The sequence below is a fragment of the Carassius carassius genome, chromosome 28, assembly GCF_963082965.1.
Source record: "Carassius carassius chromosome 28, fCarCar2.1, whole genome shotgun sequence".
Classification (NCBI taxonomy): Eukaryota; Metazoa; Chordata; class Actinopteri; order Cypriniformes; family Cyprinidae; genus Carassius; species Carassius carassius.
In genome coordinates, this window is record NC_081782.1 from 5,670,920 (window position 1) to 5,697,997 (window position 27,078).

The 27,078-nt window shown below is 36.9% G+C and overlaps 2 protein-coding genes across 2 annotated transcripts in view; one reads left to right on the forward strand and one right to left on the reverse strand.

Annotated features, from left to right (window-relative positions):
• The window catches only part of kmt2bb (lysine (K)-specific methyltransferase 2Bb), a 43,872-nt gene extending 23,266 nt beyond the window's left edge, over positions 1-20,606 (forward strand). The window contains exons 25-37 of the mRNA XM_059513984.1: positions 115-232; positions 363-441; positions 568-728; positions 835-1,005; positions 1,117-4,075; positions 4,174-4,266; positions 4,787-4,896; positions 4,982-5,119; positions 6,344-6,596; positions 17,880-17,987; positions 18,414-18,497; positions 19,010-19,139; positions 19,441-20,606. Coding sequence (XP_059369967.1) covers positions 115-232; positions 363-441; positions 568-728; positions 835-1,005; positions 1,117-4,075; positions 4,174-4,266; positions 4,787-4,896; positions 4,982-5,119; positions 6,344-6,596; positions 17,880-17,987; positions 18,414-18,497; positions 19,010-19,139; positions 19,441-19,716 — 4,680 coding nt within the window. The 3' untranslated portion in view covers positions 19,717-20,606. The remainder of the gene's footprint in view (positions 1-114; positions 233-362; positions 442-567; positions 729-834; positions 1,006-1,116; positions 4,076-4,173; positions 4,267-4,786; positions 4,897-4,981; positions 5,120-6,343; positions 6,597-17,879; positions 17,988-18,413; positions 18,498-19,009; positions 19,140-19,440) is intronic.
• A 2,523-nt stretch (positions 20,607-23,129) lies between these two features.
• igflr1 (IGF-like family receptor 1) lies at positions 23,130-25,410 on the reverse strand. Its single transcript, XM_059513696.1, has 6 exons — positions 25,061-25,410; positions 24,701-24,773; positions 24,388-24,562; positions 24,039-24,128; positions 23,531-23,668; positions 23,130-23,446 (listed from the first exon to the last, which is right to left on the reverse strand). Exons 1-6 carry the CDS (start codon positions 25,147-25,149, stop codon positions 23,130-23,132), a joined length of 882 nt encoding a protein of 293 aa, XP_059369679.1. The 5' UTR covers positions 25,150-25,410.
• Between the last annotated feature and the right edge of the window lie 1,668 nt (positions 25,411-27,078).

Sequence of the window (27,078 nt, forward strand, 5' to 3'; positions counted from 1 at the left end):
TAGGTGTTTGAGTTGTGGTTTGATATAGTTAATAAAAAAATCTGCCAAATAGAGACTTAATGTTAGCTTTGTATGAATGGTTTGAGAGTGAACTTTTTTTCTGTAATTTGCCAGATGATCACTGGTCAAGGGTTTGAAGTACTTCGGAGGGTTTATGTGGATTTTGAAGGGATAAGTCTTCGCAGAAAGTTTTTGACTGGATTGGAGCCGGAGTCAGTCAATCTAATGATAGGTTGGTGTTTTTATTTTTGAAAGATATATAAATAGTACAGTTTGATGCATATAAATATAATATTATGTTTTGTTGTAAAAAAATAAATAAAAATGTATTAGTGTTTTAAACATAATTTTTCACTGGGTAGGTTCTTTGCTGGTAAAAAATCTGGGAAAGCTGAGTGAATTATCTGTCTGTAATGGAAATCTTTTTCCTGTGGGTTATGAGTAAGTAGCTTTATTTTATTTATAAAAAAATGTTGGAGTTTGCTCCTGACGAAATGTACATGCTAGATGTCTAGTATTGCAACTCGCTTGTACATCAATACAGTTTTTATTTCTTCTGCTGTTCAGATGCTCTCGCTGGTATTGGAGTACTGTAAACCCTCTTCGTCGGTGCAAATACACATTTTGTGTTAAGGAGGTTCGTTCACCTGTTCAGGAAAAACCAGTGGAAGAGTCGCCCGATCAGGCAGAAAATTGCACAATTGCCCATAGCCCATGCCCCTTGTCAGGTGAGTAATATGTAATATTACTACTTGCGAAGTGATGTTTTGTACATGGCTTGTACTTATGGCATTTTTTTTATATATTATTAATTCCAATATATATTTTCATTAGAAACTGAAGCCCTGGGAGTGGATTTTTCTTCAACAAATCCTTCCACTGAAACTAATTCCACTTCGGTATCTGTCTTTGCCAAACCGGACCTTGGTGCCCGCTCCAAAATCCCTTCATACCCCCAGAACAGAAGACCTGCTGGAGGACTATCCAGACCACTGCCCTCTCCAGGTAGTTAATATCAGTTAGGGTGAAGTTTTATGTATGGTCTTCACAAAGTTCATATGAAGCATTTTGATCATTGTTTTTTTTTTTTCTTCTTTTTCTTTTTTTTTTACCCAGGAGCTGCCCCATCCAAACCTCACCACATCCTGACTATTAGTGATTTGGAAGACACTCGAAGGCCACGACGGCATAGCCCACACACACAGAATAGCGGTACTCGCAGTCACATGGCCTCCCCTACTCTTGGATCCCCTGCAGGCCCAGTTGCTTCTAGAGCAGGTGGTTCCCACCACCCTAAATCCTCCCAGTCTACCTCCCCAGGTTTCCCCGTTGGTGCTACTGAAAACCAGCTGACCTCTTCATCAGCTCGTCCTGTCAGTCGAAGTGCTTCCTTTGTCCGGGGTTCTGGGATATTGATGACTCATTCTACCTCAGGACTGTTTTCACAGTCCACAAGGCAAGGTGGCATTGGCAGCACCCCGTGCACCAACCGATCTCTCACCACTCCCACCCACCTCTCCATAAGACCAAGACCTTTTGATTTTAATCAGATAGACTCTGTTAAAATTCCACACCATTTTATAGCATCACCACAGGAGCATCCAGGAGAAAATGGTGCCTTGTCAGTAGGAGACCCTTTGGGTACACAAAAAGGTAATCATCTAGGCAGTCACAGGGATTTCCCTTTTACATCCATCCACTTAGAGGCAGACCTGCCTGTGGCACCTGAGCTGAGAACTGAGCTTGAAATTGAAGAAACTGAGCTTAATGAAGGTGTAGCGATGAACTGCAGTGCCCAAATTGTAGTTGAAGGTGAAGACAACCAGGAAGACTTCTGGGAGCCAGATGAAGAGAAGTCCAAAATGTCTACCCAGAGATTGTCTTGTACTGTTAATCCTTGTCAGGAAGACTGGGGTAATAGTTCTTCTGATGAGGACATGGAAAACTACTTCAACTTCACTCGCACAGTGGTTACTTGCAAGGCTCAAAGGGATGCCTCTCAGACATCTACATCTCCATCTTTAAGGCAGATTTCACAACTTGATGGTGTGGATGATGGGATAGATAGTGATACAAGTGTGGCTAATAATGAAAACCAGGGTGGGAAATTGTCAAAACAAGCCCAAAATACACACAAATCGTTCAACACTGTGCCTCATGAACAGACAGCTAGCAATGGTCTTTGTTTGGCATTTCCAAGTCCTGTTTCTGATTTTTCTTCAATTCGGTTAGAACCTGTGCCCAACTTGGAGACTGTTGCTGATCAAGATTGTTTTGGTGTTATCAAAACATTGCAGTCAAGCCAAGACCCATTGGCAAATTTTGTAGTACAAAAGCCTTCAAACACTGCATTTTCTACATATGGTAATGATTACCAAAGCCCTCATTTAATGATTGAACCCTTAATTCTTGAGAGATGTGATTCTCTTTCACCCAGTGCACATTTCACAGAGTTGGTCCCAGTCCAAGATTCTCCAAATGAACCACAAGACTCCAAAGAATTGTACTTGGATCCTAGTAGTGGCCACTTTGTGTCGTCAATGGATGCCTCTACAGTTTACCAAAACCACTTGCAAGAAGACTCTCTTGACTTAATGGAAGTTAATGGAATTCAGATTCCACAGCAACAAAATCCTGTTCCTTCCACTGTGGTAACCAAATCTACACCTTCTGATTCCTCTGCACAAGTTTCTTTTGCAACATTCCCAGATCAGGCACCATCTGCAAATATTTCCTTGTACCCTGTCCAAACTCCTGAAGGTAAGACAGTCTTGCCACCCGTGGAGAGTTTCAGAACCAAATTACACCCACCTGTTGAACCAAGGCATCCCGCCCCTTCAGTTCCTGGAGGGGCAAGGCCACGTGTTCCCACAAAGTCAACGCTCTCTGTGCCATCAGCCACTGGTGTACCTCTTGGGACTTATGGGCCAGTTTCGGGTACAGTGTCTGTCCCATTGCATCCCACTTACCCGCAGCCCATCAGCTCTACAATTGTTGGCATGATTTCCTCCTCTGTAACTTCACAACCATCAGCTCAGTGCCAAGCAATGCCTTCTGCCATTCACCCAGCCTCTGCTCCAGGTGTCATCAATGGGTACAACACCACACCTATGCAAAGAGAAACTGCCCTGGGTCGAACAATTTTCATAAATTTTTCAACCCCCAGATCAGCAATTGAACCTCAACAACAGTTGGTTACTCAAGCATTACCAGGTCATGCTATTCTTACGGTAAAGGAGGTTGGTGGACCTAATGTGGATCCTACACCACATGTTTTACTTGTTAATCGTCTTGGTCAAATATTTGTCAAAAACCCAGAAAGCAACACTTTCCAACTGCCGACTCCAAATTCCCCTTCATATAACTGTGTTACTCAAATCGCCAGCCTCCTGCAAAGCAATGCCTTGTCCACAACACTTGCAGCAGCTGGGAACTTGACCCCAGTTGCAGGTGTCACCATTCCGACCCAAGTCCCCCAAATTGTAACTCCACTGGTACAGACCTCCAACACTATTACCCAGTTACTTACCACTAGTACTAATGGAGCTGTTTCATTACCAGCAGATATTAAGAAGTCACGTCGGAATGCCAAAGTTTGTGGAGATATAGTGAAAAAACCACGAAATAAGGAGTCTTCCACACCTAGAAGGACAAAGTCTGCAGGCACACACAGCCCCTCTAGCAAACAGTCTACGAGTCAAACAACAACCTCCTCAGATACGTCAAATCAAGCTGAAAGTGCCCAAGCTATCATTAACCAAGCTATGGCTGGATACTATGATCCCAACAAGACTGTTTCGCTAATTACCTCATCACCTCGTAACAGTACCGTTGTTGGGCGAACTCAGACAACAAGTTCAATAGTTTTACCGGAAGGACTCCTTGTTGAATCCAAGATAAAGGCTTCCCCACCAGCAACACCAGAAGCAGCACCTCGACCAAAACAGGTTAGAATGAAAAGAGTGTCCTCTTTATCTGACCGTATCGCCACCAAGAAATCAAAATCTGACTTTTTAGACCTTGACCGCCCTAGTGGATTGGAAGAACCACGCAAGTCAAACTCTGTATCAGCAAGGTGAATGGAACCAATAAGAACTGACTCAAATTTCTGTATGTTTTACTTTGCTTTCAAACTCTACATGGATTATTCATCTGTTCCTTTTTCAATTGCAGGTATGGAGTTCGCATTAAAACCCCAAGCTTCAAAGGAATTCTAGACTTAGACAAGCTGAATGAAGAGCGAAGTAGTGACTCTGAGAGTGCAAGGTGAGCCTTTAAATGGAAAAAGGGGGAATTCCTGGATGATTTCACTAAAGACATTTAAGTATAAGTATTATTTTTGCCTTTTAAACCATTTTGAAATTAAGTATTAAGTAATAATACATAAATGTCACCTTCAAGATTATCAAGTTACTGGCAGCATTTTAAATCCTGTCCTGTACTACTAAAATATTTGTAATATTTTATTTCAGTTTTGAAAAATCGTTTTGTCAAACTTGAGCAGGACCTACCTGTATTTTTGGCTTATCAAACAGTAAATTCAGTTCATACATGCAGTTGACCATCCCAAATGTCTGTTTAACATGTCAAAGATAGAATACTAAATACATTCATATTAATAATAACAAATACCATATAACTTTTTTATGTGGGTAGTTTGTTCCACCCTTTTCATTGAAGGATGTCAAGTGGTGACATTGTAATGGAAAGAATAAGTCATGCATTTATGCAGTGGCATGATTAAACCACTGATACGTAATGTGGCCTATCATTTATTTTATTTTAGGCCTGGGCCTTGGGATCGTCTTTCATTGCCTCGTGGCGGAGACAGCAACAAGCCAACAACCTGGGATCCTGCTAACCGTAATCCACTGCCTGACTGGAACAAATACTCAGGTATTATTACTATTTTTTTATTATTATTATTTTGCTTACTTTAAGATGTTTCAATGGATTGAACAATAAGACTCTTTCCTTTTAGGGATACTGTCTTGTTCAGATGATGAGATGCTTCCATCAGATGGGGAAGAGCATAGCCCTCCCAGCCGAGACCAACCCTACCTACGCTTTGAGATCACTAGTGATGATGGCTTCATGGTAGAAGCAGACAGTATTGAGGGTAGGAGACTGTGGTTGGAAAAATATGTTAAAAGTGTAAAAGTATGATCTACTTTCAGTATGAATATATATATATATGTTAGGGAAAAAATGTTAGCCTGAACGCTAATAAGTCACTTTGAGATGAAAGCATCTGCTAAATGCATAAATTTAATTTTAAATTCAAAAATTTAAATTTATTTAAATTTATATATATATATATATATATATATATATATATATATATGTGTGTGTGTGTGTGTGTGTGTGTGTGTATAGATAGATAGATAGATAGATATAGATCTATTAGGGTTGTGGTGGTAAAGAATTTTTTAAATACCGTATTTTCCGGACTATAAGTCACACTTTTTTTCATAGTTTGGCTGGTCCTGCGACTTATAGTCAGGTGTGACTTATTTATCAAAATTAATTTGACATGAACCAAGAGAAATGAACTAAGAGTCGTGAACGAAGAGAAAACATTACCGTCTACAGCCGCAAGAGGGCGCTCTCTGCTGCTCAGTGCTCATGTAGCCTGTACTGAGCAGCTTATAGCGCCCTCCCGCGGCTGTAGACGGTAATGTTTTTTCTTGGTTCTTGGTTCTAAATAAATGCGACTTATAGTCCAGTGTGACTTATATATGTTTTTTTCCTCATCATGACGTATTTTTGGACTGATGCAACTTATACTCAGGTGTGACTTATGGTCCGAAAAATACGGTATATATATATATATATATATATATATATATGTAAGGGTTGTGACGGTGAAGAAATTTGGCCAAGTTACAGCTATTTAAAAGTCTGGAATCTGAGGGTGCAAAGAAATCTAAATACTGAGAAAATCCAGATGACATTCTTAGCAATCCATATTACTAATCAAAAATTTAGTTTTGATATATTTACAGTAGAAAGTTTACAAAAAATATCTTCATTGAACATGAATGTTACATACAATGTTTTTTGGCCATTGCTACAAATATACCCCAGCGACTTAAGACTGTTTTTATCGTCCAGGGTCACATATGTATATGTGTGTGTCTGTGTGTGTGTGTGTGTTTAGTTATTATATTTAATCAGTTTTATTTATTGAATTTTTATAGGAATTATGCAAAATGCATGGCCATTTTTTTTATTATCTTGCTATTGACAGGCTAAAGGCCTTACTTAATATGTTACGTGTGCATGTAAAGTGTAGTGTTTTTACATTTTTAAATGCATTTATGAACCAAAAAATTTTTCACAGTTGCTTGGGCCGCTGTTATCGAGGGAGTTCAGGAGGCCCGTGCTGTTGCTGGGCTAAGGCAGCTCTCTTTTTCTGGGATGAGTGGTGCGCGTGTGATGGGAATGCTGCATGATGCTGTAGTCTACCTGGTGGAACAGCTCCAGGGGGCCAATCGCTGCCATCGCCACACCTTCCGCTTCCACAAACAGGCCAGTCAGGAGGAAGATCTGCCCATTAACCCAAGTGGCTGTGCCCGCTCTGAAGTCCACCTGAGGTCAGTTTTGACTTTTTGATTCTTGTCCAGTTTTTAAGTGATGATAACACAGTGATTACCGTATTTTCCGGACTATAAGTCGCACTTTTTTTTCATAGTTTGACTGGTCCTGCGACTTATAGTCAGGTGCGACTTATTTATCAAAATTATTTTGACATGAACCAAGAGAAATGAACTAACAGAAAACATTACCGTCTACAGCCGCAAGAGGGCACTCTATGCTGCCAGAGATGCTGCTCAGTGCTCCTGTAGTCTACACTAAGCAGCATATAGCGCCCTCTCGCGGCTGTAGACGGTAATGTTTTCTCTTGGGTCTAAATAAATGTGGCTTATAGTCCGGTGCGACTTATATATGTTTTTTTCCTCGTCATGATGTATTTTTGGACTGATGCGACTTATAGTCCGAAAAATATGGTATATGTGTACTATTAGTAAAGATAAATAAAAATAATTATGTGTCTACAGTAGGTAGACATCCAAAACGCCCCTTTTACCACTGCGGGTAGCGCCGCCACAGCGTCTGTAAAGTGCATTTGCAGCTTTTGATCGCTGAGTGGCGCTTTAACCACAAGTTATCAAACAAGCGCATAAAAGCAAATTTTTGCAAATAGACGTCAGTTTTGCCTCGCTGATGTGTTACATTTGATGACTTCAGTCACAGAAAATGAAAGAAAAACATATATTTAACATATATTAAACAATATTTAATATATTTAATATTCACAGATGAAAGTTTGGTACTTATGAAGTTCTGTGCATTTCTTCGAACGAATTCAAGCAGGATAAATGTCAAGCCTATGCCTGAGCCTGTGCTTATATTTTCTCTAAGCTACATGGTATTAAACCATAGTTTAGATTTGATACATTTAAAAGTTTTATTGCAGTATTATTTATATTATATGAATTATGTGTTATATTATTCAAAATAAATTGTGGTTTACTTTGCATCGGAGCATTAAAAGTGGTAGCCTATTTTAGGGTGGTAGGCTACATGGATTAATATACAAAATGTCAATATTTTCATATATTAAGCCTATATGTTAATTTATATCAAAAAAATTCCTTTAATAAAACAACATGCATTTTTGTTATTCGTTACCTTTCCTTAATTTTGACAGATAACTTCTTGTGAAAAAGACATTTGTCTTTAAACTGATTAAGAAATTGTTGCATTGTTAGTAAAACGTTAAAGCATTATTTAGGCCTAATTAGCCTAAAACAAGAAACGAATAAATTAAACCTGAACGATTTAGCTAAATCTTTGAAACTCTAAAGAATAGATGGATTAATAAAACGTCCTCACAAATAAACTCAAGTTCTCTCATAATAATCAACAAAATGCACACGATGTAAAAAAGGGCTTTATTTGATTTTAATGGGAGCCTTCTTTACTTGCTTTTAGTGCTGGGCGATAGCATATGGCCTAAAAGAATATTTTTTCAGAAAAAAAATCAGATTTATGATTTAAATCGATTTTAAAATCAATATTCAAATGAAAAAGAAATTTTTCAAAACAAGTTTTAATATAGTTCTTTATAATTCATTTACCAAGTCAAATTTATAAAAAAAAAAAAAAAAAAACACCGTAATGTTATTACCTTAATGCTGGAAAGACCTTTATTTTATTTTATTATTATTATTTTATTTGTTAATAGACTACTAGCCCATCATGCATCTAACCATCCTCTTGGCGTTAAGAGCTCTGTAGATTAAAACTGGCAGCTCTGCAGTGACTCAGTGTCATGGACTGAGGACAGAGCAATGGTAAATATATTTTCTAGTCTATATTTCCATCTCGTTATGCTGGTTTAGTTTTTTTCTTTTCTTATATAACTTATTTGTAAATGGAGCAGTCACTGTTTGTGTCACCGGATGCGAGAGTTGTTGTGTGCGCTCCGCTGCACTGTCACGCAGTGTCAGTACATTTCATCATAAACAGAACGAGCATCAGTTTACTGATCGGAATCGTGTCCAGTGTATCCATCGCTGGGTTCTGTTGTCTTTTGCTCAGAGCATTTAATATTCACTCTGATCCGCGCTCACTGATACCAGAAACACGCTCCGCCTTCACTCCATGACTAAAATATTTCAGTATGTTTGAAATGTTATGTTCATAACGTAGCCTATAAAAAATTAAAATAACAGGAGAGTTTCAAAGTGGCTTAGGCTATTGTGTGTGTAACTTTTTCCCCTATCACATGCCAAGCTAATAACATTGCAAGCATTAAATCTTTAATTGCTGCTTTCTGCTGTGCAAATTTTGTTTGTGATAAAAATAACAGTAAATTTTTTTCAGTTATTTTATCTAAACAGATCTATGAAGTTCTTCAAGATTTCAAAATCAGATGATTTTGAATCATGCTTTAACCCTCTGGAGTCTAGTGTTAATTTCGTCAGACGAGACGAGACGAAATATGTTCATCAACAACCTTTTTTTTCATGACTAAGACGAGACGATGACAAGACTGCACCACTGTCCAAAAACGCTGACTAAGACTAAATTAACATGCATTATTGTTGACGAAAAAAGACGAGACGAAAATGTTTTGCATAAAATAAAAACTAAGATAAAATCTCTCTTTTCGTGTACAATCGTCTCTGCTTTTTCATCAACTGTTACGCCTTTAAAAATTCAGAACGAGTTTGCAGCTTCGCGCTGTTGCTCAAGTTACAGGTCTCATACTCCTGTTGCTGCCAGCCTGTGGCTGCAACACGAAACTGCTGAACGCACAACACCTGAAGCGAACAAGAGTGACGAGCGCCGACGACATGCTATGCCGAAGGAAGAGGCTCGATATTTGTGTGTTATAGTTAGCAGCGGTCTGTTATCAAGAAATAAAATAGTGTGTGCGTAAAAAGAATTTGTCCACACGCCGCTCAAAAAATACAAAATAAAAAAAAATTCCTGAGCGCAAGTCCACCGTCTAGGCAGGCTTTTTGTGTTAAATTATATTTCCTGTTGCTGCGCAGGCTCTTTTATTGTATATGACAGCTTATGTCCCGATGACCGGTCTTTGCATTACGATTAAAAGCAGTATCAATAAAGTAAAAAATTGTGATCAGGTTAATCATTTGTGAATGTGTCTCCTAAATCAGAATTTGAAAACCAGACACATTTAACATTTGCATCCAACAAAAATCATTCAACAAGTGTATTTTGTCAGGTAATTATGACATTTAACCAATGTTTGAGATATGTGAAACACTTTTTTTACTGAAATGTTTATCAGTGATAATGTGTTATTTTAAAAAAAAACACTAAAATTTTTTGATTAAAACTAGACTAAAATTAAAAGACTTTTAGTCGACTAAGATACCTTGAGTTTTCTTTTGACTAAAACTAGACTAAAATGACGAGACTTTTAGTCCACTAAAACTTGACTGACAAAAAAAGATATGTGAATGACTAAATATGACTAAAACTAACAAGGACATTTGGCACAAGACTAAGAATAGGTGACTTAAAAATAGGTGACGAAATTAACACTACTGGAGTCTAAGGGTATTTTTGGGGCCTGGAGAAGTTTTGTCATGCCCTGACATTTGTGCTTTTTTCAGTTTCTTATAAATATCTAAATGGTTAAAGTCTAATCTCACTGTAATCAGCACAAACTGGGCTATAATAATATGTGAAATGCATGCATGTACATGATTGTATTTTTGAGAAAAAAAATGTTATGCGTGGTTAGTGAAAAATTAAAAATGTTAAATCACTTGAATAAGGCCATAAAACACATACAGAACATTGGTTCCCGGGATTTTTGAGAACTGGAGCTTGTAGCCTAGAATTTTTCTTTCTAAATTATGTGAAAATCATCTTGTTTACTCACTTACAGAAAACAATATATTGATTTAAATTTTCTAAAACACGTTTTGTTGGTAAAAGACATATGCGAGTAGGCGTCAACTACCATGAATATCATTGTGATTTACACCTGAGAAGACAAAGGGCCGCATAATGAGCTGCATAATGAGCCTCTCAGTCATCTGTGCCACTGAGAGGGAAGAGTTACAAGAAAGAATGTGAGAACAAAATAAATCTATATAATTTTATGTTTGTAGTTTATTTATAATATATTTAATTATCCCACAACATAATTTAATATCCACTTGGGGGAGCAGTTAAACAGTTTATTAGAACAATCAAAGCTGACTTTCAAACTAATTTTTTGGCATCATTACTCCAGTCACACAATCCTTCAGAAATCCTTTTAACAATCTTATTTTCTACAAAATAACATTTATTGTTATTATTATTATCATTATTATTAATGTTGAAAAGAGCTGAGAATATTTTTCAGGTTTTTTAGGGGGAATAAATTGAAAGAACAGCATTGTTTTTACATTTTGTTACAGTTATCTATTTGTTACATTTATATTATTTACATCAAGCTTTTGAATGGTATAGTATTGTATATTGTTATTGAAACTTCATAATGTTTCACTTGATTATAAATTTAGTCAGGAATTATAGTTTGGAAAAAGTCTTTGGAAAAAGTCTAACTAGTAAAATGTTTACACGTTATGTGTAAACTAGTACAAGTATATAAATAAATAAAAAGAGACTTACTCATGTTTTTGATCTCTGCTGAATAAAGTGCTTCATTCTTTTTTTTCTGAGGAAATCCATTTCTCAAATCCTCAACCACATGACATCTTTTTGGGGTGATTTATGTCTTATTCCTCTCATCGCAAAGCAAACAGTAAAATAAAAAAAAACTTGAAGAACAGTCTTGCTGCGTTGACTTCTGTGTGGGCGTATTCAAGCCGCGCGCTTCAATTTGAATCTGAATAGCGCGTTCAGCGCGGGGGCGTGGTCACATTAGATATAATGAAGAGAGACGTGAAAAACGGACATCGCGTTGTTTTCATGTGGATTACTTTATCACAGAATATTTGTTTTCAGCAGCACTTGTTTAGTTTAAAAGTAGACATGTCAAGCTTTCTATAGATATCTCTCTCATGTCTCTTCGTTGAGTATTCACGGAGTTACAGTTCATTTTAATGACGTGTTTGTAAATGAAGATCAGCGCAGACAAAGGCTGCAGACAGCACACCTTGTTTGTTATCTTTATTTTATAAGTGCACAAAGTTTTGTTGTTATTATGTCTGTTTCCAAAAAAAGTAGACCCTTTACAGATTCGATTGATGTATTGCTCTTATCTTTACGATTAAAACTGAAAGTGTAAGTTAAGCTTTTTTTCGGGTTTATCAGGAGAAAATGACTCGTAATGCGTATCCGAGTTAATCGACTCCAGAGGGTTAACCCGTAAATAATCAGTAAAAGAAACAGACAAACTCTTTTAGCCTGTAACATCCCGCTAGACTATTGCCGTCATTGTAACCTTCTGATCAAGCTATATAGCTAAATATGTTAACATGAATTGTTGCTAAATATGCAGTTATATTAGGGGGTGTTGGCATGAATTGTACTCATGATAGAGCGTGCTTGGAGCGAGTGAAAACCACAACGCTCAGACTCTTAATATCCTCTCCTCAATCAGATTGAGGCGAATACAACTTATTGATCACAAGACCAACATTTAGCAAGGCAGGAAAACATTCATTCTACCTGAAGGAAGACATATTTCATTGAGCTACTTCTGTTAAATAGAGAGTTAGAGTGAGAGAGAGAGAGAGAGAGAGAGAGAAAACCTAGTCTAGGGCTATTCTTAAACTTGGAGCTCATTATATTGAAGTACAAATCCAAACACCAGAAACATTAAGCATTTTATGAATAATGAAATTAGGGGTGTGCATGGAGTCGAACATTCGAATATTCGTTCTGCTCTAATTATTCGATAAATAAAACTACATTGGAAATAACGAACTTGAGCGCGCAAAAGACGATATGTGAACGGCCCCTAAGAACTGCAGTCTTCTACAGTACTTCAAATATGCAGTGGAGAATCACAGAAAGTGACCGAATTCAAGAATATTGTTGCGGCATCTCTCAAGCAACGAATAAACACCGTTAACTTGGAGAATGCTCCTCTTCTCGCGTCTGCCCTAGACCCTCGGCACAAACATCTCAGGTTTCTCGATGAAAACATGAGAGAAGTAAGAAAAAAAAACGTTTTCCTTGATGCGAGTGGTGCGGATGCAGCCGCCGTCACCAACGATGAAGAAGATGCAATGCCCACTCGTCGGAAAAGGCTGAGCCAGTTCTTCAGCGATGATTACAGAGAGTCCAGCAGAGATGAGTGGGAACAGTTCTTGCTGGAGCCATTTATTCCACCAGATGAGGATCCCATTCAGTGGTGAAATGAAAACACGAAGCGCTTCACAAAACTTATTCGCTTAGCACACCGTTATTTGTGAGTCCCGACAACGTCTGTGCCTTCAGAGCGCGTTTTCTCTGTGGCCTTATTGTTAACGGACTAAGGAGCCGACTTTCCCCCAATCATGTTTACATGCCCGTATTTCTTAACAAGAACATGTAAAACAATAGGCAAAAAAAGCAAAAAAGATTTGCTGACAGTTTAAAAGTTTCAAAGTTAAGTGTAGGCTACGTTCTACAATAGCCTAATTGCTGCAGACTGCTTTACGTTTTTTCTTCAACTTTTTTTTTTTTTTTTGCTTTTAATCTATATTTTTGTTTGTTTGCACGCATTGTTAAAGGTTTTCAGCTACAAAACACGATGTGTAATGTTCAAGCTTATTGTGTGTGAGCTTGTTCAAAATGACGGAAACAATAAATGTTGCTGAAAAATAACGTCTGTCTCATTAAACTTAATTTAAATAAACAAATATTCGAATATTCATTTTTTTGTGAGCTCAAATATTCGAATGTGATATTTGCGGAAAACGCCCATCCCTAAATGAAATGTTATGAAAAGTATACATTTTATTTATTCACATGCTGTATGATTGAAATAATATTTTAGTTCACAACTTTCAGTTCCATTGTTAAAAAAAATGCTTTATTGGCTAACGTTTCATAAACCTTCAGTTGTTATGTTCTAAAATCCTTGCCATTTGTAATTTCACAGTATTTTCACCTCCTAAATCAATAACCTTTAAAGTCACAATTCTATAATGGTCAAATTTACTCAGGCCGATGGCATTTTTTAATGACATTATTTTATTATTATTTATTTGTTTATTTTTGAATAATTGTAGCCTACATAAATAGGTGAAGCAAAACAAATATTTGGACCGTCCCTTATTTTTCGCCTTATTTTCTACAAGAATAAACATGATAACATATTTTTAATTAATAGAAATAATTTAAGCAATTAAAACCTTTTTTTAAACGTGAATTTAAATACTATTAAACTAACTTTAAAATCTCAAGGAGTTTATAAGTTAAAAAGTGTAAAATGTCACAGTGCATGTTAAATAGCCTAAATGAACTTGGTTTAACAATATAATTAGAACTAACTATAATTAGATTTTTTTAAATGAACAATTCCTGTATAAAATGGGACAGCAACCTTTATCGAACATTTTTAAATCATCCACAGTTGAGCAACCCAAGAGGCAGATCTGCACCAGAGCACGCAAGTCATTTTCAGATGCAATGAAAAAAAACAAAACACTAGATTAGGCCCAGGCTCTGCTCTGAAGTATATAATAATTATAATTACTGTTAACCCAGAGTAACAAATTTTAACGGATTAATCGCCTATTTTCATTTGCTGCATGTTTTCTTTATTTCTTTTTTTTTTTAACACGCTAAAGAAAATTACGTTTGTTAGAGGAAAAAATATATGAGTCGTGTAAAGGTTGCATTTTAACGGATGAATCACCTAATTTCGTTTGCTGCATGTTTTTTTATTTTTTTATATTATATAATTCATGTATAAGTTGCATTACATTTAGAAACAAGAGGGTGCTCGGGCCCTAATAATAATGGCTGGCCTAATAATGTTATAATGTACCAACAGGATATTTTTAGTTCCCTTCACTTTACAACAAATCCTTTAAATTAAAAAATATATCAGAACAAAACAAGAATTAAAAATATATAAATATAATGGATAAATATAATTGCAGTATATAATAATATTGGCTTAGCTATAAACAAACAAAAAAAATTTAAAGCTAAGCATAAGGTAAGGTTGGGCTCTCTCATTCGGGAGAAATCCAAACGTTTATATATTCGCGATGTTGCCCATTTGAAGCTTAACTATTACTCATGAGGTAAAATAGGCTTTGTAGTTCACGCATGTTTCAGTATTGATGGAAAAAAATAATAATTAACAATATGTCAAATTGGACCGCTGCTCGTGCCGAATGTCACGGTGAATGGCTGCCGTTTCTAATGAATATGTGCGCGAGGCACCAGCACGATCAAACAGCTGAAACAGATAATACTAAATTGTTGGTCACACATAAGGCATAATTCAAAAATGCTAGTAGTGTTAGTGTTAGTAGTTTGAAAAAATCAAGAATAATAACGGAGTTAATAATAATTATTGCTAAATGCTGGACCGTTCTCATTTCGCTCTGCATATGGAATCTGAAGATTTTTTTTAATCCAAGAATGAACCGAAATGAAAATGAAATTAAAACATTTGGCTTTTTATCCGTATGTATGTATGTGTGTGTGTTACATACATACGGATAAAAAGCTAAATGTATATATATATACGCACTAGGGGTGTAACGGTACGTGTATTCGTACCGGACCGTTTCGGTACAGGGCTTTCGGTACGGTATACGTGTGTACCGAATGCAATAATTTGTTTGCAGAACATATACATTTTCGTGTTTCCAAACAAACACATTAAGTGGCGGAAGTCTCCGCGTTCAGCGCAAATCCCGCCCTGCAGCTGATTCTAAGGCCGATGACACACTGGCTGCGTGGCGTGAGCGTGGCGTTTCTGCTGTTTGTCAGTTGCGTGACGGCTGCTTCGCGTTTTCTGTGTCTTTACACACCAGAATCGTGCCTGACGCGGCGCTGGCGCGCTGCTGCTACTGTAGGTGACATACAGTAGAGGGAGCCCGCCGACAGACCAGGATCTTGTCTTCACGACAACAATATCTATACTTCATGTTGAGCATAAATATAAAGCCTACTGATAAAGGACACCATCAACAGTATTGACGGCAAAATAGACTATGTTTGACAGGTGCAATATGCCAGGCCTAAGGTTCTCAAAAGGCATCACGCGAGTGTGAACATCACTGCAACTAGGAAAAAAACGATTGTAATTCAAACGCAGCTCCCGTTGGCATTTAAACAGACCTTTGCTCTTAATTCCGACCGGTCCAACGCAATAACGAAATCTGAGCAGGTCTCAAAACTGAAACTGTTCATGCTGCACTTTACACTTTACAATTTATTTAGTGGAGAACTTTGCAGCAGCATTTTATTTCTTATTCTTTTTTTATTTTATATATATTTTATAAAAAAAATACAAATTGTAAATAAATTGTAAAAAAAAGTTTATAGTAATAAACAACCTGGGGCCCGTTCTTCGTACGTCGCTAACTCAGTTAGCTGGATTTGAATGTTGACGATTTGGCGTGATCTTGGATCATTTGGTTCTTCGAAGCTCATCCCGGAGCTGCTGTCATAGCAACAGGTCTGTAAGCTTAAACCTGCTCGGGAGCAGGCTTATTTCATGTAAACAGGATTAGATCGCTTCTTTTCAACCAGAACTGATACTCAAAATATGTCTGCTACCACCGCTACTTTATTACAAGTGTATCGTACTGATCCAGGGACCATAATTTAAAATAATAATCATTAAAAAAATTATTTAAAAATAAGATAAAAATGCTGTGTAGTCCATAACAGCCTACTATAGACACAGTCAGTTTTACTCACTGAAATATTTATTTGTCATAAAATTATTACTTCATAATTGTATTAGTCTTACACACATGCTATACAGATAATAGAGTCGTGCATTATTTTGAGTGATGACTGCTATTATAAGAGTGGCTTGATGGAGCGCAGGAGATGCAGATAACATGATATTGACCCTTAAGAAACTTTCATTAATGCTGTCACGTAACAAATCTGTCCAAATATAAAATGAAATGAATAGATAATTTCTACATTGAAATAAAAATGTAAAGACTGTACAACTATTATAAATTGCGAATATAAATAATTGGGAATCATGAAAACAATTCTAATAAAATAAAAACATGTATCTATTATCTGTTTCATGTATCTATTATAACATTTATGTAGTTTTGTTTGCTTGGCTGTTTCCTTGTAAAAGTCGAGAAATTTGTCAAGTTTTTCGTCGGGTGTCATTTTAAATTATATGACGTCATTACATTGCCGTCTTGCCACCAGCCAATCGCTGCACTGCTGATCATGGTTTCGAGTATCAATACATATCCCCTTTTAAGCCAACACATGAACGCGCAATTATCTCAGATAACTCAATCCAGCGATACTAATCATACACAACAGGTGTGTTCGAAGAACCCAATTAGCCGGATCATGATTAGCACGATGATATGATCTTGGATGTGTCATTTGATCTCGGATGTAATAAGCGACGTACGAAGAACGGGCCCCTGTAGTTTAATGTTTGCATTTCTTTCCCTTACTGTACCGAAAATGAACCGAACCGTGACTTTAAAACCGAGGTACGTACCGAACCGTGATTTTTGCGTACCGTTACACCCCTAATACGCACACACACACACACACACACACACACACACACACACACACACACACACACACACAGGCCTTATTTATTTACTGTTTAAATTTTTGATGAGTAGACTGTAGCCTAAGACTATCCTACGTTTTGAAATTAACTCACTGTAAATGTTTTAATATTTTTTACAGATGTTACAATGTTGTATCATAAATAATAATAATTAATTTATTTTATATATATATATATAAAATTGTAATGTAATACTACTAATAATTATGCTGATAATATAATGCTACTACTATTACTACCACCATTAACAATAACAACAATAATAATAATCTTATTGAAGAGCCTTTCCTAGCAAATTGATGTGTGATTATTTGCTGTTCATATGATTAATTTATGGCCATACTGTACAATTAATTCAGCTGTGTTCATAAATAAGGAAATGAATAGTAGGTCACTGTTAGGGGAATCTCCCTATATATTTAGCTTTCATAGAAAGCGGTTAAATGACTAATAGCTACAAGAAGGTAGGTGTTTTAAAGTGAAGAAAATGTTTTGCACTGTTTTTCTTAGTTACCCTGCAGTCATGGGGAAGAGATGTTATCTAGCAGCACAAACTTTGTGATGTAAGTTTGCGTGCCTAAAAAAGACCAAACTTTTCTGAGTATAGTTCACACCTACTCTTTTATCTATTTCGCAGGAAGTCTACCTTCGATATGTTCAACTTCCTTGCATCACAGCACAGACAGCTTCCTGACACAGACCTGTATGATGAGGAAGAGGATGATGTTCTTCTCAAATCCACCAGGTCAAATGAGTTTGAATTTTACTTAAGCTTTTTTTCTTTCATATGACGCATATAAGAATTCAGAGGAGAGCATGATGGAGTTTCATTATTAAAACACTATGTGCTTAGTGTTTTTGATGTTTAATTTATTTGTGTTTTTAATTTTATAATAAATTGATTTTAAATGGGCTTATTATGTGAAATACTCAAGGTAATATTTTTGCTGGGGAAAAAAAACTTATTGATACGTTGCTGTCGTGACATTTTAATAATACTTTTGTCATGACAGAGTGCTTTTCATGTTTCTTTTCCCTATTTAATATTTCGCTGTTCATACTTCCTCTTTCTTGATTAATTTGTGTGTTGGCATTTGAGTGTTGGCATTTTAGATGATTAGTCATTGTGGTTTGGGTCTCATGACGAATAAACTGAATTCTATTTTTATAGGCGTGCGACAAGTTTGGAGCTTCCAATGGCGATGCGCTTTAGACATCTAGAGAAGACATCTAAGGAAGCAGTTGGTGTCTACAGGTAGGTTGACTCTTTTTAACCTCCAAATAAGGAACTGAGTCATTTCAGTTCTGTCCTTAGCTCCCACATTTAAGCAACCTCAGTAGAAAAGATGGCTATGACTTTATTTTTTGCTGAAGTCAGAATTCCATTATGAGACTATATTAAGATGAGATGAAGTCACCAGTCCCATGAAAGAAATGTACACTTATGTTTCCAAGTGGTCTCCAAAAAATAAAACAAGCTCTGGTGCCATACGAATATACAAAGTTTCTCTTCTTTATTTTTTTAAAGAAGCATCCCTTAAGAACTGCTAAGAATATTTGTTTCTTTTAGCCCTATGATGTCTTGGACACAGAGCATCTGAAGCTCACATAGTGTGTCTGTAAATGTGTTTTTGCCAGAGAAAATGCAATCTTTGGAATCCATTCTGCAACACCATTCCAATATCTTCTGTTCAGCTTTGTTCTCATGAGCATTTGTTTCCATTGAAGACAGGCCATGTTCATTCTCATAATTCATTGTTGTTGTAGGTCCGCGATTCATGGAAGAGGCCTTTTCTGCAAGCGAAACATTGAGTCGGGAGAGATGGTCATTGAGTATTCAGGCATTGTCATTCGTTCTGTTCTTACAGACAAGCGTGAGAAGTATTATGACGGCAAGGTGAGTGGAAATGTGCTTTTTTAGAGCACATTTGTATATGTGTGATCTCTCAGCCAATTACCACCAGGTTTAACAACAGAAATGCATTTTGTGTAGTCATGACCCTCTTTTTTTACCCTTTGTTGTAGATAGTATTATTTTATATTTATTTAGTTTAAATAATAATATAATTTAATACTAAGACACCATCCCCAACTCATTTTTTTGCCTAGAAACATTTATGATCAAAAATGGAAAAATAAATGCAGTATTGAGTTTGAATATCAAGTATACCACTTCTGTCTTCTGCGCTTTGTTCCAGGGCATTGGATGCTATATGTTCCGCATCGATGACTTTGATGTGGTAGATGCCACGATGCATGGTAACGCGGCGCGATTCATCAACCACTCCTGTGAGCCAAACTGCTACTCTCGAGTAATCAATGTAGAAGGTCAGAAGCACATAGTTATTTTTGCCCTGAGGAAGATCTACCGTGGAGAGGAGCTGACCTATGATTACAAGTTCCCCATAGAAGATGCAAACAACAAGCTCGGCTGCAACTGTGGTGCCAAGCGCTGTCGGCGATTCTTAAACTGAAAAGGAGTTTGGAGAAGTTCCAGTGACACTGGATGAGAGTAGAGTTAGACGGGTAAAAACAGTAGATTGAGGCTTGATGGGTAAAGGGGATCCAAGCTGAAGGTTTCAGAGCTTAACAGTCACCACTTCAATTTCAAAGTCCTTCAACAGGCCCATACAAGGACTGTTCACATCCTTCAGCCTGGATTCTTGCGGATGAGTATTCTTCCAGTTCAGCAGAGCAGGAGGGATGGCCGCATGAGTGATGTGTGGTAACATGGCCAAGGCCTTTTCGAAAACATCTCCCACCATGCTGGCTCCTCTTTGATTTTGCAATGAGTCTCGGTTTTTGGTCAAAGCAGCAGTTTTAATCCAGTTCATAAGCAGCAATGTACGAGAAAAAACGAGTTGTTGCTGTATATTTTGCAGCAAAATTGTGACTACTTTTAATTTATCCCTGCAGGTTTTTATGTTTTCCAAAACCTGGAATCTGCTGCCAAGAGTTCGGGATGTTCTGTTCCATTAAATTCCAAACAACCTCCCTTGAGCTGACCTTTAAAGTGCTGGATTTTCATGATATGAACTCAATCGCCTTTGTGCTTGAGAAGCATTTTATTGTGTGGACCACGTAGTGTGTGAAAGCATAGCGGCAGCGAGGATACTCTGTAAAAACATGCATATTACTAATGAAATGGTGTGAACGTATTCAGATCTGTATCTATTGATTTTAGTGTAGATCACACTTTCGTGTTTAGCTGAGAAAGCCTCACACCGCTCAGGACAACACTGTAAACTCCTCAGTGTGACCCATGGATCCACTCCTTGCACATGGCGGTCAGTAAGACTCGCTCTATTGCATTTCACTCTCATCTGTGACAGTTTGTTCACTTGAAAACCCTTTTAATCTTCTCAAAGGCTTTATTTTAAACAATTAATTTATTTTCGTTGCATTTTTCACAGGCAGGTCTAACTATTCATTCTGTTTTGCGGGCTTGTTCTGTGGTGTAAGAGTATAAGCATTTTTAAACGTGATGACCTCCATGGTGCTAAGCCTAACATGAGTTTTGAAGGGGATAAAACAGTAATGTTTCATAAGAACAGGTGTGAGCTGTAGTTGCTTCAGCCGGTACTAAAACAGCAAAGCAACCCAGACAGATGCTTTCCAACAACGAGGTCATAAATGTCAGTGGTGTTTTGAAACCCCATTCCCAGTACTCAAACTGCAACATTTTAGCATGTTTGTGATTTATTTTTGTTATTTTTTTATGCCTCTTGAGAGCCTTGTGTCGAAACAAAATCATGCCCTGAGAGTGGATATCTGAGTTTCTATTCGTCGTGTAGTAGAGGACACTACTTAAGCTAATCGTCAAGGTGTGATGACGTTGTGGATTGTTCCTGCAATAAATCATTTCTGCCACAATTGCACATACAATTGGAGCTCTACATTTATCTAGGGAGTTAGAAACTGCTTAAAGTGTCCTAGAGACGTAGGACAGCGAAGGCGATGTATACAAGATCTATATATATTTATAGAAGAGTTATTGAAACAGTTTTTCAGTAGATGGTGGCACTCGGCACCTTAATTTAACTTAAAAGATTTGGGAGTTGGTTCTCTTCTTCATGGAGGAAAAAAAATCAACAAGCTGATGCCATCGTTCATCTAAGATCGTTCGGACTGTAAGAGCGTTCTATTTATTCCTGTTGGTCTTTATGGAGGTTTTTACCCATAGTTCTCTGCTTTTTTTTGTATGTGACAAAGGTCTTATCAGAGTTTTCTTCAGGTATTTTTTTTTCTTCGTTATTTTAAACCATTTTTCCCGTTTTGTTTAACTTGGACATTGAGGATGAGTTCTTGCAACATGGCCTTTTTACGAGGTGATGTGTTGAGATGCCTGTTTGTTTTAAATGTCTCAGTTATCTGATTTTATTCTAAAAGGAGAAGTTTCCTCCCAACTAAATCACGTTGTCATCTCCTGCTTTTTTCCTTACGTTGTGTGTTTGTGTGGAGGGAGAATATCCATCCAGAACCTGAAATTTAGCAGATTTTAATCAAACCAGACTTGCAAGGATTCTACCTCAAGCTGTTCAGACGACATCAAGTAATACTAACGCAAAACTAGATTTGCTTGGTCTGTTCTGTCATGCAGGGTTGGCTCGTGTGCAATGAAGGATGCAAAGCTCTAGTCAGGTCCTCCTATGATAATGCGTCTCCCAGAGCTTTTTGGGAAAAGAAAATCTGTCTGTTCCTGTGTAGGTTATTAAAAAAAAAAAAAAAAACACATTGCGTTGAAAGACTTCAAATGAAAAAAAACTTGTCTTTGCTACCTTGTACAAATGACCCCTATGTTTGTAAATAGTTGTATACATATTTCTAAACCTGTTTAATTTTTCTATGCACTTTTTTATTTATAATGTTTTTGCTTAATAAAAATGTACAATACAATGTTTGAACAAAGTTCAAGATTTATTGTGATCTTTGTGCTGACTACAAAATAATAAATTATACACTACTAATAACGAATGATACACTGCTTTCAGAAAGTGTTTGTGGCCAAATCCTGTCAAGAAATCGAATGCTTGGAATATTGGTCCACCAGCAATTCTAAATTTCCAAGATTTATTACACGATATATAAAAAGATTACATGATTTATAAAAAGATCAGAGGAAAAAAGACTCTTCATTTTCTTGAATTCTAGTAATTTAACAAAAATAAATGTAAAATCTAAAGTGTCATGCAGTGTTATGCTATATAAAACTAAATGTGTAACATACTAGGATAGAGCAGAGATGGTGCAACATTTGGGGAAAACCACAAAACGTGTCTTGTATTTGATTCTAAATGCTTCCAGATGGACTCCAGATGTTATCCACTGTATGAAGTGTACTGTTCACATCCTAGACCAGGGATCCTCAAATCTGGACCTTGAGATCGATTTTCCTGCAGAGTTTAGCTCTAACCCTATTAAAACACACCCGAGCATGCTAATCAATGTCTATGGGATCATTAGAAAATCACAGGCAGGTGACTTTGATCAGGGTTGGAGCTAATCTCTGCAGCGTATTGGACCTCAAGGCAAGATTTGAGGAACTCTGTCCTGGACAGTCAAACTATGTACATTATTCAAGCACTGCATGCATCAACCACTGTTACTTAATACTGAACTTATATATAGGGGAAATTAAACAATCTCATGAGAAAGCCATTTCCAATTTGCCGATTTTGTATAATTGTGCACTACGATGTGCACGATGTGTATTTTTTTTTTTTTTTTTTTTTTAGAAATGCTAAGCATTAACCCTCACTTAGGCGTAAGCAGATCATACAAATTCATTTATGAGATTGTGTTCAACAATACAGTATAATAAGTAAATTACTGCTCTGTGTTCTTAAAATATTGCATGAATTCTTCTTATACACCTGCAGGATTCTTCTTATACACCTGCAGGAAGCTTCGCCAAAATCTCCACTGCATCGTTACGACCGATAGCAGTTAGCAACTCTGCGAGGTGGCCGACAGTCCAGTCTGGGTTCTTGGTGACGACACCCTCCAAAATGGCAACAAGGGGGCTTTTGTGGTCCTTCATGGAATATGCATAATTTATCCAGGCAAAGGAAAAGGAGCACTGGGCAGCAAGGTGGCGAGTGTTTTTGGCCCCAGAAATGTCAGGGTCTAACACCAACACAAGCTCCTCAAGAACATCCAAGTTGTTCAGCACCGTTTTTAGAGGTGCACCATGGACCTCAGGTGCTGTGAAAATATTTATGGCATTTTATCACTTGGAAAATTACTGTAAAGGAGTTATGTAGGGTTATGTGTAACTCTTTTTCCCACCTAATAGGTGCGACAATCCAGTTGCGTGCTCGTTATGACCCTCGTTGATTATGTTGTATGAGATGGCCTGCTCATATCTGGTAATGCCCCTTTTGGACAGGCTTTCATGACTTGCTCCATCACAACATTTTTTTAACTCTGCCGTTTTTAAAAAAAAAACACAAGAGAAATTCATGTTGATATAGTTAATCTTGTGAGATTCATCTTGCTTCATTGTAGCACTCAAGACTCATAAGCAATTAGAATTGTGTAAAAATACAAAGTAAATGTAAATGTTCATCACTTCTGTTCTACAAGCATTGACGGAGGATTGCAGAAATGGAGTTTCCAGAACTCAGATCTTGTTTTCTTAATGTCATTTAGCAATAAGATTAAAAGTCTTTAAAGAGTTAATTTTAAAGCGCTGGCTTAGTCTCACTGTCATCACACGAAACATTAATATCTAAGCTATGAGACCTGCAGATTTCCTTCTTATTTCCTGCCTTGTTTGTTTTTATGTTTGACTGACCTTTGTTGAAAGATTTAGTCCTCCTCCTGATGAACAGAAAGAGACAAACCAGCATAAAAGATGAAAAAATCCCAAAACATGCATAGATCCCTGAAAGATGCAAAAAAAAAAAATTAGTCTTTTCATTTTCAAGCATTGCTTTCATGAAAAAATCTATTAAATTTCAAAACATATGCAGATACAAAACTAGATTTAAATTGTAGTTATGTTTTCATACTGTTTACTGTTTCAACTGTACTTTTGTAACAGCATAAGAAACTTTTTTTTAAACGCACAAAAAACAGCATACCTATATGGTAAACCAAATGCAGAGATAAAGATTTAAAGATGATGAAATTCAGAACAATACCTATGAAATGTGAACGAGACCCTTCAATTGAACTTGGAGAGGGGTTCGGCATTAAGCTTTGTGGGCTTGGAATATAGTTTTGGGTGCTTGGGGAGGGGTCTGGAAAGTTTTGAGGGCTTGGCGTTGGGCTTGAGCTGGCAACAGAGCTTGTTATGAGGACATTCGATCTCGCAGTCTACAAAAGAGTTTGCACTGTTCAAATAAAATGTTTTTTTTTTATTTTTGAAAGTTTAAGCTTATATCTTTCTGTCTTATATGAGAAAGCATTAAAGAGAGAGCTGACTCCAAGAAAAGCTTGAAAAGTTGTAACAACCGTTATTACTGTCATCCTTGTGGTCTGCGACGGTTGAGGGATGACGTTACATCTTCCGTCAGAAAACTGCTCTCTGCAAAAACAAAAAACACAAAAGATATAAAGCCTATATCAAGTAACACTTCCAGCAATGTCCATACATCGGAATAAAAGAAACAAACGGGATTTAAATCTCACTTTTTATATAGCCTAGTACAAATAGTCTTGTGTGTCGTATTGCCAGTCTTATATAAAGGCAAACCGCTCATTCGGACTGGCTTTCGATTTTCAGGACTTAAATTAGCAATGTGTTCATTACGAAATTACACTTAAAAATTATAGTACTAAAAGTAAATAAATAAAATTGAAAGTTAAACGTACCCTTGTTTACAGCAGATGGCATCCAAGGTGTTTTTGCACTCAGACGCAGTAAACTGTGGCGGAGGGCAAGAGCTACACTCTAGGCACATGACTCGAGATCCATCGTTAAATGTCCCGTTTCTGCATGCTCTGTAGGGTGTCTTAATCTGCTGTTGCTCGTCGGACCACCCGCAGTTTTCAGAAAATTCGTAACCTGTCCTCAGAACAGAACAATGAAGTGTAAACGTGCATTTTTTTCTTACTAGTAGGCGACTACGTTTGGTTACAGACAACGTTCACTTAAGGAATAAAACAGTTTCGATCAGTTTTTTCGATGTCTAACATCACTTTATTATAGGCATCACTTTATTTTGCACATGAAAATTACCTATAGAGTTTATTCAGGCAAATTCTGAAGTTTTTCCAGTCTTTTTCAATGGCAGAAGTGTCCTAATTTATTTGAATTTACCCTATATGCATTTAAGTTATAGCCTACATATGGACTAAGAAAATGATTATTTATCGAACACAGAATTCAAAACGTACCTTCTTTGATTTGATATGAAGTCTCACATGGCAGACATTTGTTTTTAATATAGAATTTCCCTTCTACACATATCTTTGAAGTCATTGCGGCTGATTTCGTTTAGTCCTTGACGTGGCTGCACTGAAGTCATGTTTTACAGACTGTGTGAAGTTAACCAGATGTGGGGTGGAGTGGAAGGATTGGGTGGGTTTTAATTGCCGGATATGTGTGTGAGCCCATAGCCTACATTTCAGACAGTGTTAAGCCAACTGAGAAAAGATTACTCCCTGAGAATGTCTAGACAATTAGCCTACAATAACAATTATCTGTATTTCTCTTAACACAGCAACATAAAGTTAATGTTTTTTTTATTTTACTTTCCTCTTTTCGTTTTATTTTTCAGTCTCCCTTATACCTCAAATTGGTGTAATCTGACAGAGGGCTAATCACGCTCATTTTATGGATGACAAGGGCGATATGACATTACTGATCTGTCCTTTCCACTCGAGACACCTGGATTTTTAGGCTATAAAATGATCATGATTAACTTTGATGTCCATAGGCGAAACATTCAGGATGTTCTCAGCTTGTGAGACCAGCTGTCCAGCACTCTTGCTAGAATCAAACTATATAGGTACAGTTAGACCAACATTTTTTTTTGGGGGGGGGGGAGTAAAAGTTATTGAAATCTGTTTTACTTTTTTGTGTGTTTTGATCTTCATTTAATTTTTTTTTATTAATTTTAATGCCATTTAATCTACAAAACATTTGGTTGATTAATTAATTCATCTTTACATAGACAAGTTAAGGTTGTTCCGTGTCTGCTCAAAATTCAGTGTAAAAAATGCTGCATAAAAGCCAGACTTTATTATACCTGCTGTGACTGCACCTCAGTCCCTTCTATTAAACCATAGTGTAATTGCTGTGTGGATGCAACAATTCCATTAAACAGTCTGTGAAAACACTTAATGCATCTTTGCACAGCTAAGGGTGTTTTGTCCCAGCTCAAAATTCTGTGTCAAGATGTAATGCTTGCATGAAACACTAAATAATGCCAGCCCACCTGACCAGGCACTAGAATCAAGCTATAACATTGCTGTGTAAATGCATTTATGCCACCTCTGAGCAGCTATAAATTGGTGTAAAACTAGCATTATATTGCTCTGTGCCTGCTCAAATTTCAATGTAAAGATGCAATGGTGCATAAAAGCCAGACTAAATTATGCCTGCTTTGACCCACCTCATCCCCTATATTAAAATATACAATTTGAATAATTGTATAAATGCATTTATGCCACCTCTGAGCAGCATTGAACAGTCAAGGTTTACACTGCAAAGGTGGCTTTTAATGTTGCTCTGAGGTGGCATTAATGCATTTATACGGCAATTGTATACTTTGAGAACAGGGTCTGAAGTGGGACTGAGCAGGCATAATTTAGTCTGGCTTTTATGCAGCATTTTGCCTTTACACTGAATTTTGAGAACTGCGCAGCCTTAAATTGGCTTTATAAAG

What these genes read in the sequence shown, in the direction of transcription:
- igflr1 (XM_059513696.1), bottom strand. Translation starts at nt 25,149, where the DNA reads ATGTGCCTAGAGTGTAGCTCTTGCCCTCCGCCACAGTTTACTGCGTCT. An exon ending in GCCATCTGCTGTAAACAAGG is followed by an intron (nt 24,774 to 25,060) that starts GTACGTTTAACT and finishes TTGTTTTTGCAG; the next exon opens with AGAGCAGTTTTCTGACGGAA. An exon ending in CAAGGATGACAGTAATAACG is followed by an intron (nt 24,563 to 24,700) that starts GTTGTTACAACT and finishes ACTCTTTTGTAG; the next exon opens with ACTGCGAGATCGAATGTCCT.